The 16,686-nt window shown below is 38.7% G+C and overlaps 2 protein-coding genes across 7 annotated transcripts in view; one reads left to right on the top strand and one right to left on the bottom strand.

Moving 5' to 3' along the window:
• PIK3R4 (phosphoinositide-3-kinase regulatory subunit 4) overlaps positions 1-3,998 on the top strand; it is a 90,740-nt gene extending 86,742 nt beyond the window's left edge. For 3 of the 6 annotated variants that reach the window (XM_027585641.1, XM_027585642.1, XM_027585640.1), the window contains exons 17-20: positions 1,504-1,604; positions 2,173-2,261; positions 2,550-2,658; positions 3,426-3,998. In XM_027585641.1, coding sequence (XP_027441442.1) covers positions 1,504-1,604; positions 2,173-2,261; positions 2,550-2,658; positions 3,426-3,596 — 470 coding nt within the window. In that variant the 3' untranslated portion in view covers positions 3,597-3,998. The other 3 variants (XM_027585639.1, XR_003518329.1, XM_027585643.1) reach the window with 3 other exon arrangements.
• A 3,105-nt stretch (positions 3,999-7,103) lies between these two features.
• Positions 7,104-16,686, bottom strand: part of COL6A6 (collagen type VI alpha 6 chain) — a 130,812-nt gene continuing 121,229 nt past the window's right edge. The window contains exon 37 of the mRNA XM_035727836.1: positions 7,104-7,461. Coding sequence (XP_035583729.1) covers positions 7,251-7,461 — 211 coding nt within the window. The 3' untranslated portion in view covers positions 7,104-7,250. The remainder of the gene's footprint in view (positions 7,462-16,686) is intronic.

The following is a 16,686-nucleotide window of genomic DNA, read 5'->3' as shown; positions in this document are numbered from 1 at the left end:
TGTGTTTTCCATAGGCCTGTATTAGTTTCCTATGACCATTTTATTCTTAGGTAATAATAAATAACCACAAGTTGGTAGCTTAAAATAACACACATTTATTCTCTTAACAGTTCTGGAGGCCAGAGTTTGAAATGAGTTTCGCTGAGCCAAATTCAAGATGGGAGCAGGACCACATTACCCCTGTAGGGTCTAGGGGAGAATCCATTCCCTTGCCTTTTCCTGCTTCTGCAGCTGCTTGCCTTGGCTTGTGGCCCCCTCTTCCATCTTCAGAGCCACCACCATAGCATCTTGCTCCATTGTCCTTTTGTCTTCTGCTGTCAAGTCTGCCTTCCCCTTCTAAGGACACTGTGATTGCATTTAGGGCTCACCTGAACAACCCAGGAAAATCCCATCTCGAGGCCCTTAATTTAATCATATCTGCAAAGTCACTATACGATATAAGGTGACATTTATAGTCTCCGCAGATTAGGGCCTACTTATTTGGGGGGCTTTTAGTTTACCACAGGCCAAGCCCATGTAGAAGCCAGAGGGCACAGCAGCCTGTTGATGTGGCCCCCATGGATCAGCCTTGGAATGGTGAGTGGAATGTGGCTAGCCCTCCTGTGCCTTTTCCTGCCCCTCCCCCATGCTCAGGCTGCCTCAGCTATAGGGGCTTTCTGACTTTCTCCTTGAACTAAGCACATTCCTGATTCAGGGCCTTTGCATTTTTTTTGGTTTATTGTCCCCACTAGAATGTAAGTTCCATGAAACAGGGAATTTTTTGCATTTTTTGCCTCATCTTCCTCAGCTCCTAGGACAGGGATGAGCTCATAGTAAACATTGTTGGTTCAGTAAATGTTAGTGAAGGAATGAAGTATTGTCACTCCTCCTGCTCAAAAATAACTAAGGGATAATGTCTTTCTCGGGCCCACAGTTTCCTTTTTCCATAATCTTTCCCTGCCTTCATCTCCCACCCCTTCTCTCTACCACAGATGTGCTTCAGTCACACCAATTACTCATTTTCCTAAAGAACACAAAGCATTCTTCCTGCCTGAAATGATTTACTTGTATGCCACCAGTATCTGCCCAGCTCTGCTTGTTCTTTCAGTCCCAGTGAGAACGTCTCCACGAGGTGACCCCGATTTTTGCCAACCAAGGGGATCTTTTCCTTGAGTTCAGGGGGAACTCTGCAGTTCTTTTTGCTGTCATTGTCTTAGCTTTTATATATATTTTTTCTCTACTTCTAGACTGTAGGTCTCTTGAGGGTAGAATCTGTTTAGGATTCACCTTTCTACCCCACAGTTCTCTTCACTGTGTTGTACAACAGTAAATATTTACTAGGAAATATTTTTTGCCCTCCAGTCTGGTGACAGGGTCATGATGTTATTTAAAAGTAGAGTGAGCATTTTTTGCAGGATCGGAAAAATGGAAAGCGGTACAGGCTGACGTGGTTATCTACCAAGATGTGGAAGCTCTGAGAGTAGTGCTCTGGTCTGAATGATGGTTCTGGCCTGTTTCCCTCAGCTGTGCAGGGCAACAATGAAGTCTCCATGTGGGACATGGAGACTGGCGACAGAAGATTCACTCTCTGGGCTAGCAGTGCACCACCACTCTCCGAGTTACAGGTTTGCCTCCAGTTTTTATTCTAAAGGCCAGTTGAATTCCCCACATCCCAAGCACTTTCAGGCATTTTACCAAACCTTGTATCTGTTGGGCTTTTGGGTTGTGTTTTAAATTAGTATTAGGTGGCTTTCCTGTTCCTCAGGCTTACTAATGCCTGGGGGGTTTGGTTGCTAGCTCCATAAGGTTGGTGAGGTCTCTGTGGAGCCCCAGTAAAAACCTGGGATAATTGGAACGTGACCCGCTTACCTACACTTTTTTCAGGTTGCCACCCCGGGTGCTTTCTGGGGCAAAGGGTAGGAAAGAGGTTTTTTTCTCCTTTAGTTGGAGTCCTCCCAAATAGAAAATGTTAAGAGGCTGAAGGGGTTTTGCCTCTTTATTCAGAATGATACCAAGCAAATGCATTTTAAGGTCCCAAAGAAAGACGTCTAAAAGATATACATAAATGGTCTCATTTCTTCAGTTAATCAGGTGCCTGGAAAGCTGCCGCCAGTTGACTTGTTTCTAGAAATGGTGCCACTTAGGGAATACACGGTTATCTTTAATTTGATTCCTATTTCTTTCTTTTTAAAGCCCTCTCCTCACAGTGTCCATGGTATCTACTGTAGTCCAGCGGATGGAAATCCCATCCTGCTAACAGCTGGCTCAGACATGAAAATAAGGTACAATATCTGATAAAGGATACTTACTGTGTAACACTTAAAAGGAGAAAGATAATATGTGGATACTCTGGTTAATACCACGGTATTATAAATGTAATGTTTAAAATCTTCCACATCTTGCAGGAATAGCTGTTAATACTTCATTTGTCCCTAATTTTATGCTATTCTACGAAAAATCTCTTCTCCTAATGCCAAAGAAAATAAGTTATGTATTAATGAATGTAAGTTAATGATCATTAGTTCCTCCCCTTCTCCAGAGATGATCAATATTTGTTTCATCTTCCCTAGGTTTTGGGACCTGGCTTACCCAGAGAGGTCCTATGTTGTTGCAGGAAGTACTAGTTCTTCGTCTGTGTCCTACTATAGGAAAATAATTGAAGGCACTGAAGTTGTCCAGGTACAAGCAGTCTTGTTTTCTTTCAACTTCTGTAGGCACAAAAATGACTGGCAGTATTTAAGGAATATGTTTATTTTCTCTTGGCTTTTCTGTTTTTGAAATTCACTTTTATTAAGGTATAATAAACATATTAAAGGCACACACATAAGTACATAGTTTGAAGTAAGCACTTAATGTACTTGCTCAGTCCTCACAACAATTAATAAGTACCTTTATTACTTTCCTTCTACAAATAAGAAAGTTAAGCACCATGAAGTAACTTGTCTAAGATCATCCAGGTATTAGGCAGCAGAGCTGGGATTCAGTCCTGGTTGTTGGAACTCCAAAGCTTGTGTTCTTGAGTTGGGCAAAAACTTCAAGTGAGATAATGAATCTGGAAGTGCCTGTGTCTAGAAGGTGCTCAGTAAATGAATGAAAGCTTCCTTTATGACAGATTAATATTTACGTCAATATTCTGGTCATTTATACCCCTTTATTATAGGCTTTCCCTTTTTCCTTTTGATAGGGACAAAAGGTAATACAGAAAATTTATAAACAGGCCGAGAATCTGTACATATTTATAAGTGGCTACTCGTGGAAAACACTATCATTTTGGACTCTTTACTCAGTTTGTGAAAGGTTGACTACTTCACAGGAAGTTTTAGCTTTAACGACAACAACCTGTCCCAGAAGCAACAATATTAATATGAGGTACAATGTGATACAGGCTTTTAACTTCTGGCTTTCTCCTTTTTTTTTTTTCTTCCTGACTTATAACCATGAAACAGGAGATCCAGAATAAGCAGAAGGTAGGACCGAGTGATGACACCCCTCGGAGGGGCCCAGAATCTCTGCCTGTGGGACATCACGACATCATCACAGATGTGGCCACGTTCCAGACAACACAGGGCTTCATTGTAACTGCATCTAGAGATGGGATTGTTAAGGTGTGGAAATGAAAACCTAGTGGTTTGTATAATTTGTAATAAAGTTATATGTATACTGTAACTTGAGAGCAAAGGTATTTTTAGAGGACAGAAGTGAAATTCATTTCCTTTTCAAAATTATGTATGTATATTACCGTTTCATGATTAAACAGATGCCCTCCAGGGTGGTTAAGGAAGTTGCACTCAACTAATATACTCATGCATATCTCTGCAGGAATCAGCCAGACAACAGTATCTGGGACTTTTTATTGTATAGGTCAAAGAGGTGAGGAATTCAGATTGCTAAGACTTATATTTTACTTTGTATTGAAAAAGATGGTTGTAAGCTATTACGGTGTAAACACATTTTTGCTATTAAAAGTGCTATTCAAACCAGCCAATAAACTGTATTCAGGCATCTGAAGGTTTTTTTGTTTTGTTTTGTTTTTGTTGGTGTTTTAAACAGTAAACTTTGAGCAGAAGAATAAACTCCTCGGCAGTATTTGTTCTGAAGAAATGGACTCAGTGTCACAAAGAATCCGTGACAGAAGTAGGCCTTATACCCTCATTTCTGGACTCTCAGTATTTTGTTCTTTCTGCTTTATCATATCTTCCTGTTTCACAGTCTGCCTTGTTTTTTAACACTAGAACTGATCTGTGTATCGGCCCTCGAAAAATGTCCCTCCTTGGCCATCATTACTATTTTTTATAGGCTCTACTATGAATTCTGAAACTTGGCCCATCAGCTTGCTTTTATCCAGTGTCAGTTATTAAATGCAGGAAAAAGAAAAGGACTAAGCTGTTAAAAACATGCCAAACATCTACACTTTTAAAGACCAAAATTGGCCTTTCCCACAAAATAAACCCCTCAAACTTATCAATTATTATTTGTACATGAACCTAATTGTCTCTTCACATTTAATTGTCATCCATTTGCTAAAGGGTTTATGGTGTTTAAGATACTTCGTTTTTAAGTTAGTTACATGAGTCTGTAAACCAAAAAGTTAAGTAGATAATCTGCCTCTGGGGGAAAATAGTACTTAAATACGCAAATTTACTTTTATGTAATTATATGATTCAGTTATGGTACATGACAATTTGCAGTGCATAGGTCTGACTTCACGATTCAGTGCATTTGGTTTTGTGTTTACCTGTCTAAACTCATCAGAAAACCCTGTCATTCACAGAGGCCTGAGTTAGAGGAGTCTGGACCTTGACAAGGCTAGATAGCTGGTGGAACAGGATTTGCAAATTTGACATTGTCCTGTTACATTGCATCTGCTTCCCTTCGTGTCTGTTAAGACCATATATCCAGAGTTTCTAGCTACGAAGTCAGATTTCGTTCTGCAGAGGCTGGAGGTCACTTGTTTGAGACAAACCTTTGGACCTAGAAGGGCTTCAAGCCTGGAAGCTTAGCGAAGCCACATGACTGACAAAACATGCTGAGGGGAAGATGGAGTGGTCCGATGGAGATGTAATCCTTTTCTCCCCTTATCTTCCTGCCATCCATTCCTCTTCCCACTTAAACTCCCCTTTTAGAAAAGGGGGTCATTTGGTTGAATTGTTACTGAGTATTGCAATCTAAGGTCATGTTGAGTTGCATCTTTTTTTTTTGACTTTTTTTTTTTAACATGTCTTGACTCATAGCTTAGTGCAGAGATAATAGGAGGCATGTCCTTTATAGTCAATTAATTTACATGTCTAAACCAGGAAGCACTACTGCTTATTTGTGTGATTCTTGGTTTAAATAGGGGTTTATTTAATTTACATTCAAATTTTTGCGGCTTTTCCCTTCTAGAGAAAGAGGTAAATCATGGGAAATGCTAAAATTAGGGATTTTAAAAAAGGAACATTTACACTATGTTTCAGACCCTTCATCTGTTAAGGATTAAAAAGACCCAAAATGCTAAAATAATCTCAATTACCAAGGTCAAAAATTTTTGGTGTATTTTACTTATCAATGCAGAAAAAATAGACAAGTACATTCTTAAAGTATCTCTAGCAGTAAACAGGAAGAGTTTTTGCTTAATCCAAAGTTAACCAGAAAAATCCTTTTATTAAAATACCTCTTAGATATTGCTCAATTTCCTTCACTTGAAACAAATTTTTCCTGAACCCCTAAGCACCGCTTAGGATATGAAGAAACCTGATGTGCTCTATTCTCCTCTGTTTCCTGAGTATGAATATGACATTTTAACTCCTTGCCCATCTGAAGACATGGGGAGCTAACTCTATGAAGTTGCCTGAGTAAGGATGGCAGAAGTGGTTTTAAAACACAGTGGAGATGGCCTTTCTTTCCTAGCTTTTATAAAGAGAGATAGAGAAAAGAAAATCACCTACTGGTCTTAGGTTCCAGTAGCCATCTGCCCCATGCATCCAAGCAGGGTCTCCCTCCTTGAAGAGAGTGGTGTTCTGCCAAGCAGGGCCCTTGCTACCAACTCTGGAGCCAGCTCTGGGAATTTGAGGTAAGGACCAAACATTGTGTCTAAATTAAATAACGCTAATTTGGTCTTTAGTTGTTGAAAAATATTAGCCCATCATAAGATTAAGAATTAGTTTTGTGATTTGGAGGTAGGAGGGAGCAAGCCTGTCAGAATGCTCTTGGAGGCTAGGCATTCAGAATGCCTAGCTTTCCTGCTTTAACTTAACTCTCATCTCTGTACATCTCTGCAACCCCAAATGGATTTGTGGATTAAAACATTAACAACTTTATCTTTTCCAAACTCAATATGCATTTAAGCCTCTATTTAGATCTCGGTCAGTCCTGTTTGGTACTGTTCACTATTGACTAAATAGCTACCTGATGGGTAAAAGTTAACTCAGCTTCACCCATGACCAGTTGTCTTTACTCTCCTTGTCTAAAGAATATATGGATTAGTGAAAAATAATATATATATAACAATAATGGTAAAGAATAAAAGTCCATCAAAATAGCCAGGCAGGAGGCTGTATATAATGAGGGAACTTCTAGCTCAAAAGTAATTATGTTTAGGGGGAATTAACAAGTTTTTCAGTGAATTAAGGAGGAATTGGAGCAGAGAAAATTACTCTCTGCTTCTTACCTGTCCAAGCAAACAACTGCAGAAAGTGGGAGGAAACCTTCCAGCATAAGCCTATCAGAAAGCTAGACACTCCACACAGGGACAGTGATGTGTTTAAATGGTATCATGGAAAGCCAAATTATCAAAATTATGACATATAAGCATCAATTTGTAAATGTAAATTTGGGGGTTTTTCAAAACATCAACCTTTGGTTAAACTGATGAGCATTAAACACTAGAGAATGAAACCTTGGTTTGCAGAAAGTGGACTGGACAGATACCTGCAATCAAAAGAATTAGCATTGGCTCATGTATATACTATTTAAAATTTACCTTCAGATTATATCTCCATTGGACTTCTCAGAACACTTCTTTCATTCTTCCATCTTTTAATGATAACAGTTCTTAAATGTATCAGAGTGCTGGAATTATGAGAAGTGCTCAAAGAAATGGACAAGATCAATCTTAATACCAATGAGTGCAAGGGATCAAATTGCCTGATAATCTACAACCTGTGTTTTGTCCAGCTCTCCAGAGTGGACGTCTGGATATGGGTAGATATCCAAATAAAAGTTGCCCATAGTTATGGCAGTGACTTTAGTTACTTAAATCCAGAGTCTTACCATGCTTCCTAAGGCTAAATTCTTCAAGCACGTCCTTTATCATGTTGTTTTGAAGCAGCTTTTATCATCTTTTTTCCATTTTTAAAGGTATGGAATGTGTTTCTGGTAAGATTTCGAATAGTATCATCTCTGCTGCCTCTTGCTACTCTTGAAAGATACTTTTTATCTTGAAAGAACTTTGCCTTCTGTAATGCATCTTCTTTGAAGGTAGTTTTATATGGTCCAGGAACAAAGCTGTACAAGAGAAACATCACAGAAGATAAATGCCATTTCAACTTTAATAGACTAATTAATTTTGTCTTCCTAAATGTTGTCCCCATTCCTTGTTGCATCCTTCCTTCAGGGTAATTTTATTAAGACTATAAAACGAGATTTACACTGGCAGATATATCAGAAGTTGAGACTGAGACATAAGATATTTTGTCAAAATATGCAAAATCATTCCAACAGCAAAGTTCCTTCCTTCATGGAACATGTTCCACCCAGAACTTCATACAGTTGGCTTCTTCTGATTATTCAGGTCAGAGGTCAAATAGTACACCTCATTAGAGACTGCTACATCTATAGTTTTCCTAGTCTACAGTCTCCTGGTTGCTCAGTACAATATGCTCATTTTTCTCATATCACTGTCTGAATTTTTATTTACTTATAAACTTCTTTATGATCTGTTCTCTATTCTACCCTCCCAGACAGAAACCCAGGCAGAAAATTTCACAAGACCATATCTGGTAATCATAGCAATCCCAGGAATCTTAGAAGAGCATATGGTAGATACTCAATAAACATTTATGAATTGTTAAACACTACATCAAAAACTAATATGTTGGCTAACTGAACATAAAAAAAAATCAAACACAATTATCTAATGAAAACATGAGTGAATGCCACTCCCTTCTTCCCTCTCTCCCTCTCACCCATCCATTCTTCCTTCCTTCTGTCTGTCCATCTATCCATCCAACCAAATGTTGACTCTCTATGGAAGGCACTATGTTATGCATAGTGGGGGATACAGAAATAACACCCAGTCTGGCGGGCACATAAAGAGTTTGTCAACAGTAAAGGACAGCTGGGGACGGACTCTGGAAGGCCAGAATGCCAGATTGACAGGTCAAGGAATCATAGAAGCCAAGTGCTGACTGAAAGTCCTAACGTAGCCAATAAAACCGTGCTGGGGGAAATGTCCTATAATCTTCACGGACCAGTATGGCAGCCACTAGCTACATCTATCTGTTGAGCACTTGAAATATGGTTAGTGTGACTGAGGAACAATTTATAATGTCATTTAATTGAAAGCTAGTGGTTACTGTATTAGCGCAGGAAGGGAACCATTTCAGACCACCTTATTTTACAGGAAGGTGGTAGAAAGAGCTTTAAGTCCATAAACCTTCTATTCAAGCTGCTCTACTTACTGGCGGAGCGGCTCCGGGCAAATCACTTTAAACTAGAGTGATCCTTGTGTCTTCAGGTTTTAAATGGGAATAAAAACCACCCATGTTGTGAGCAACATTCAAAATCCCCTAGACTAATTACCATGGTGCTCTATTGCTTACAGATGAGGAAACAGACTGCATGTAGAGGTGAGTATCAGGGACAGAACTGAGACTGTAACTCAACCCTCTTAAGAGCTTGGTGTTACTTCCATTGAACTTGTTTTTTATTTGGGACACCATGGAAAACTATCAAGATATTTATTTTCAAAAAGATTTTATTTGAGAGAGAGTGTGCATGAGAGCACAAGCAGGGGTGCGGAAGGGCAGAGGGAGAGGGAGAAGCAGACTCCCTGCTGAGCTGGCCGAAGGCAACCACTTAACCGAATGAAACACCCAGGTGCCCCAACTATTAAGATATTTAGAATAGGAAAGTGAAATGAAAAAAGTCATGCTATCAGGAACACCTGGATATGGGTGCAGAACCACAGGAAAGCAGATGGCCTGGGGCAGGTTGGACAGTTAAGAAGGTATGAGGTGCTTGGCACATAAGCTCTTTGTAAATATTTTTAGAATGAATGTGTGAGAGCCTGGTAGCATAAGAAGAGTAGGCTTATCAATACTGATAAATCTCAAACATTTGCTGAATTGTGGTCAAGGGAAGAGTCAAGAGAACTCCAAAACATTGACATCAGAAAAACAGTGCCAGTATTCACTATAATCCATTTCTTCATATTTGGATTTTTCTGCTTTTACCAGGCTTAAGTCTGATCTCTCGCAAAAACAAAAATATTTAGAAAATAAGTGAAAGATTAATTAAAATTAGTTCACTTCTTTCTCTCACATACACATGACATACATGTGTATGTGCATACACACACACTCCACATATTCCTTTTGCCTCTATAATGAGAGCTAGAAGCAAAGGAGACATCAAATCAACAAAGAACTATGCCATTATATACTATATGTCTGGGCTTCTGAAACTCAAATCCCAAAGTATATCTCCATTCACTTCCATCAGTGCTATCTGGAATATAGCAAGTTGATCAACAAACTTCTCCCAGTTACCAAGAAAGCTAAATTTCAGTGCAAATACAATTTCTCACACCTCCCATTTTTGCTCGATTTTCTTATTTCCAGAACTAAATATTAGGAGCTCAAATTCTCCAAAGTCATAATTGTTTATATGCATAGAACATGGCTCCACCAATCATGGAGAATGTAATTCTTTTGATTCTGGATCACACCGTTTTCATGTCTTGGGTTCCCCTTCCCCAACTTCCCCCTTTCCATTGGATCCTTTTTATGATAAGTTGTTATCTTTGTTATCTTCCTCCCTCTCTCTGTTAAGAAAAAGCTGCTAAACTGGTAAGTATGACATTGCTATCTTTTTTCCCCCTCAAATACTTTTATTCTCAAAAGGTTGGAACATGGGGCGCCTGGGTGGCTCAGATGGTTAGGCGTCTGCCTTCGGCTCGGGTCGTGATCCCAGGGTCCTGGGATCGAGTCCCGTGTCGGGCTCCCTGCTCCTTGGGAGCCTGCTTCTCCCTCTGCCTCTCTCTCTCTCTGTCTTTCATGAATAAATAAATAAAATTAAAAAAAAAAGGTTGGAACATGATAAATATCGTATCTCTGAACTTTTTTTCACTGTTGTACACAGGAGCTTGTATTTGATAAGCATTTGGTAAGAATCATTTGATTACCCTGTCTGGGAACCATATAGAATTTCTGTTTTTCCTTTTATTCCATATCGTTAAGCTACTTCTTTACTGATTGGTAAGTCCAACAATAGGTAGTCAAGATAAAGAAACAGGAATGAAATACAGCCAATCATTTCACATCTTGTGCCCAACTCCAGGAAAGCTTGTGGAAAGATACGGAGGCTAGACAAAATAAGGTGGGTAGGACTCTGTAGATTTCAGTTCTCTGTGATCACAGATTCCTCCATCTATGCAGATGATCAGGAGTCAAGTATGCTGCATTAACTAGTTGACTGGATGCACTGGAGTAGAAAATGCAGACAAGATCGCCTCTATTTTGAGAATCCTTTTGAATAGGCATTTTGTGTGTCTAGAAAACATACTTTGGAAGGTAGAATTACAACAGATGTATTATTCATATGGCATTGGTGACTGTGCCCATTTTTTACAATTTGATTGTTCTGGCTCTGGTCTATCCGTGCTTGAAGTCTGGCACAAGAGCTTCCCTGCCTGGATGAAGCAATAAGCAGGTGGCTTTCTGTCTTTTATTGTCTCTGAGCGGAACTAAGCACTTACAAAGAGGCTGCCCTACAATCTCACCCTTACTGGCCATCTGTCTCCTTGGTTGCTTGTGTTCAGTTCCTTTCTTTTCTATCTGATAAGAACCAGATTCTACCTGTATTTCTCAAAATCTCACAGTGGAATGATCTAATTCTTATGCAAGTCATTCTGAGGCTTGGCAAGTCATCTTTATGGCCAGGCATCTTGCCTAGCAGGCATTCTCAGCTCCCTCAATTATGTGCTCAATTCTGCCTCACTTCCCTTGAAAGGCTAAGACAGGGAGTTTCAGAAGCAGCTGTGTGGCTTGTTACCTTTTATTATGGTCTTTGGTCACTTAGAGAAGGCCTGGGGTGTCCTAGGCTAAGGCACCATCAGGGAGCCCACCAAGAGTGGTATGGATTTCATGTCTCAATTCCTGATGTTCCAGCCATTTCCTGTCATTTCCCTGTTTCAGATACGTAGGAGAAGCTGAGCCTCCAGAATAGCTGGGCAATGTGAAGAAGGGGAAGAAACATCCTGTCGAAGAGTACTGTGAATCCCCTCTACTCATATTGATCTTTAAACAAAATGTATGGTAGGAATAGTTTCCAGAAATGTCTTTTAATTTGTATAGGCTGGCTTTAGAATCTGCCTTCGGCAGTTAGGGCCAGCTACATATTATGTGGAGCCCAGTGCAAATGCAAATGGGAAGCTCCTTTCCATGCTGCCAGACACCTGCAGCAGGGGGAGCCCTGCTCTTTGAGGACCGACTGTACAGGCCTGGTATAGGCCTGAGTTCAGGAAGCATTTGCTGCTGGACAGTTCCCTACTTCCCAGCAAGGTAAGGAGATTTGAGGCAGAGACTTCTCACAGTTTCTGGAGCTGGGGCATCTGCATTGAGAGTGCCTCTTTGGCCCTGATCACCACACAGAAATGCAGACACTGCACACTAAAAGTAGGCACACACTATCTGAGGCATTTGCCTAAGTGTGATTCCCATGGGCTGGTAGACATTTGATTTTACTCAGATGTGGGGTGCACATGCGTGTGTGGTAGTACAGCATGATTTTCCACTGAAACACTCTCCTAACTACAACTCTAATTCCAAAAAAAAAGTAAGTAATGTTCGTACATGCCAAAAATAGATATGTATATGATTAAGTTTTAAAAGAACTTTTGCCAGATTGGGATCATTCCCTGCATATTTCAGACCACCATGCTTTGAAACTAGAACTCAATCACAAGAGGAAAGTCAGAAAGAACTCAAATACATGGAGGCTAAAGAGCATCCTACTAAAGAATGAATGGGTCAACCAGGAAATTAAAGAAGAATTAGAAAAATTCATGGAAACAAAATAAAATGAAAACACAACTGTTCAAAATCTTTGGGATACAGCAAAGGTGGTCCTAAGAGGAAAGTATATAGTAATACAAGCCTTTCTAAAGAAATAAGAAAGGTCTCAAATACACAACCCTACACCTAAAGAGCTGGAGAAAGAACAGCAAATAAAGCCTAAACCCAGCAGAAGAGAAATAATAAAGATCAGAGCAGAGATCAATGAACTAGAAGCCAAAAGAACAGTAGAACTGATCAACAAAACTAGAAGCTGGTTCTTTGAAAGAATTAATAAGATTGATAAACCCCTGGCCAGACTTATCAAAGAGAAAAGAGAAATGACCCAAATAAATAAAATCATGAATGAAAGAGGAGAGATCACAACCAACACCAAAGAAATACAAACAATTATAAGAACATATTATGAGCAACTATATGTCAGCAAATTAGATAATCTGGAAAAATGGATGCATTCCAAGAGATGTATAAACTACCAAAACTTTACCAGGAAGAAATAGAAAGCCTGAACAGACCCATAACCAGCAGGGAAAATTGAAGCAGTCATCAAAAATCTCCCAACAAACAAGAGCCCAGGGCCAGATGGCTTCCCAGGGGAATTCTACCAAACATTTAAAGAAGATTTAATACCTATTCTTCTGAAACTGCTCCAAAAAATAGAAATGGAAGGAAAACCTCCAAACTCATTTTATGAGGCCAGCATTACCTTGATCCCAAAACTGGACAAAGACCCCCACCAAAAAGAATTACAGACCAATATCCCTGATGAACATGAATGCAAAAATTCTCACCAAAATACTATCCAATAGTACATAAGGATTATTCACCATGACCAAGTGGGATTTATTCCTGGGCTGCAAGGTTGGTTCAACATCTGCAAATCAATCAATGTGATACACTACATTAATAAAAGAAAGAACAAGAACCATATTGTACTCTCAATAGATGCAGAAAAAGCGTTTGACAAAGCACAGCATCCTTTCTTGATTAAAACTCTTTGGAATGTAGGGGTAGAGGGTACATACCTCAATATCATAAAAGTCATCCATGAAAAACCCACAGCAAATATCATTCTCAATGGGGAAAAACTGAGAGCTTTTTCCCTAAGGTCAGGAACATGGCAGGGATATCCACTATCACCACTGCTATTCAACATAGTACTAGAAGTCCTAGCCTCAGCAATCAGACAACAAAAAGAAATAAAAGGCATCCGAATCAGCAAAGAAGAGGTCAAACTCTCACTCCTTAAAGATGATATAATACTTCATGTGGAAAACCCAAAAGACTCCACCCCAAAACTGCTAAAACTCATACAGGAATTCAGCAAAGTGGCAGGATATAAAATCAATGCACAGAAATCAGTTGCATTTCTATACACCAAGAAGACAGAAGAAAGAGAAATTAAGGAGTCGATCCCATTTATAATTGCACCCAAAACCATAAGATACCTAGGAATAAATTTAACCAAAGAGGCAAAGAATCTGTACTCAGAAAACTGTAGAATACTCATGAAAGAAATTGAGGAAGACACAAAGAAAAACATTCCATGCTCATGGATTGGAAGAACAAAGATTGTGAAAATGTCAATGCTACCTAGAGCAATCTACACATTTAATGCAATATCTATCAAAATACCATCCACTTTTTTCAAAGAAATGGAACAAATAATCCTAAAATTTGTATGGAACCAGAAAAGACCCCGAATAGCCAGAGGAATGTTGAAAAAGAAAAGTAAAGCTCGTGGCATCACAATTCTGGACTTCAAGCTCTATTACAAAGCTGTCATCATCAAGACAGTATGGTACTGGCATAAAAACAGACACATAGATCAATGGAACAGAATAGGGAGCCCCGAAATGGACCCTCAACTCTATGGTCAACTAATCTTCGACAAAGCAGGAAAGAATGTCCAATGGAAAAAAGACAACAAATGGTGTTGGGAAAATTGGACAGCCACATGCAGAAGAATGAAACTGGACCATTTCCTTACACCACACAGAAAAATAGACTCAAAATGGATGAAAGACCTAAATGTGAGACAGGAGTCCATCAAAATCCTAGAGGAGAACACAGGCAGCAGCCTCTTTGACCTCAGCCGCAGCAACTTCTTGCTAGACACAGCTCCAAAAGCAAGGGAAGCCAGGGCAAAAATGAGCTATTGGGACTTCATCAAGATAAAAAGCTTTTCCACAGCAAAGGAAACAGACAACAAAACTAAAAGACAACTGACAAAATGGGAGAAGATATTTGCAAATGACATCAGATAAAGGGTTAGTATCCAAAATCTATAAAGAACTTATCAAACTCAACACCCAAAGAACAAATAATCCAATTAAGAAATGGGCAGAAGACATGAACAGACATTTTTCCAAAGAAGACATCCAAATGGCCAACAGACACATGAAAAAGTGCTCAACATCACTCGGCATCAGGGAAATCCAAATCAAAACCTCAATGAGATACCACCTCACACCAGTCAGAATGGCTAAAATTAACAAGTCATGAAACGACAGATGTTGACAAGGATGTGGAGAAAGGGGAACCCTCCTATACTGTTGGTGGGAGCGCAAGCTGGTGCAGCCACTCTGGAAAACAGTGTGGAGTTTCCTCAAAAAGTTGAAAATAGAGGTGCCCTATGACCCAGGACTTGCACTACTGGGTATTTACCCCAAAGATACAAATGTAGTGATCTTAAGGGGTACATGTACCCCAATGTTTATAGCAGCAATGTCCACAATAGCCAAACTATGGAAAGAGCCAAGATGTCCATCAACAGATGAATGGATAAAGAAGATGTGGTATATATATATACAATGGAATATTACGCAGCCATCAAAAAACCCAAAATCTTGCCATTTGCAATGACGTGGATAGAACTAAAGGGTATTATGCTAAGCAAAATAAGTCAATCAGAGAAAGACAAGTATCATATGATCTCACTGATATGAGGAATTCTTAATCTCAGGAAACAAACAGGGTTGCTGGAGTGGTGGGAGGTGGGAGGGATGGGGTGGCTGGGTGATGGACATTGGGGAGGGTATGTGCTATGGTGAGCGTTGTGAATTGTGTATGACTGATGAATCATAGACCTGTACCTCTAAAACAATACAGTATATGTTAAAAAAAAAAAAAGAAGAAGTTAGTAGGAAGGAGGGGAAATCGGAGGGGTAGATGAACCATGAGAGACTATGGACTCTGAGAAACAAACTGACGGTTTTAAAGCGGGGGCAGTGAGGGGATAGGTTAGCCCGGTGATGGATATTAAGGAGGACACATATTGAATGGAACACCGCGTGTTATATGCAAACAGTGAATCATCGAACACTACATCAAAAACTAATGATGTAATGAATGGTGACTAACATAATAAAATTAAAAGAAATAAAAGAACTTTTGCCTTTATTGATACTCCTGAAAATATCATAATTAAAAAATATTAAGTTCCACTCTGATTCCTTTCTTTGGGTGTATATATATATATGTATTTTCTTCTTCTATAATATCTCAAGAGTGATGTTTAGCTCATTAGCTTTTAGAGTTATTAAATTTTCCCTAACACAAGAATTAAGACTATAAACTTTCCTAAATTATGACTTCTGACATATCCCATAAATTTTGACATATAACATCTTGATTATTATACAATTCTAAGTATTTTAAAGTTTTCATTATAATTTTTTACCTTAGTTATTTAGCAATGTGATTTTAATTTAAAAATGTATGGATTTTTAAAATATTTTTATTAATCTCTAACTTAATTGAATTCCGATCAGTTTGGATTGTATGACACTAGTTCTTAGAGCTTTGTTGACAACTGCTTGATAAGTTAAAAACTGTTCATTGAACACCTGGTGAACTCTCCACCTTGATTCAACTAGTTGTTAATGTTACATGTGCTCTTCAGAAGAATGTCTCATTTTTCTATGCAGGGTTCTAAATGAACCTATTAAATCAAGTTTGTTATTTATGATGAAATCTTTAATATCTTTACTCATTTTTGTCGGCCTGACTGATCAGTATGCAAACTGGTGTACCGAAATCTCCAACTCTAATGATAGTTTGATGGCAATTTCTCCTTATAGTTTTTCAATTTCTACTTCGTATATTTTAAGATTATTTTATTACCCTCTTAGAAATTTAGAATTGTTATATCTTCTTCATGAATTGAACGCTTTGTCATCATATAGTGGCTTTTTATCCCCATAGTACTGTTTTGTTAAAGAGAATATTTTACCTGATATTAATATGTTATATTCTAGCTTTATTGTTTTGGTTACTGGTAGGTTTGTATATATCATCTTCTGCATATAGCAGTATATATTATGTTTCCAGATTTTTTTTTTTAATTTGCCTGGTATATTTTTTCCATAATTTTACTTCCAACTTTTCCATGTCCTTATTTTGTGGTGGTGTCTCTATAATTGAAGACAAGTTA

Source organism: Zalophus californianus, chromosome 1, assembly GCF_009762305.2.
Source record: "Zalophus californianus isolate mZalCal1 chromosome 1, mZalCal1.pri.v2, whole genome shotgun sequence".
Taxonomy (NCBI): domain Eukaryota; kingdom Metazoa; phylum Chordata; class Mammalia; order Carnivora; family Otariidae; genus Zalophus; species Zalophus californianus.
The sequence above is the reverse complement of the archived record's forward strand: the minus strand, read 5'-3'. Positions and strand labels throughout refer to the sequence as shown.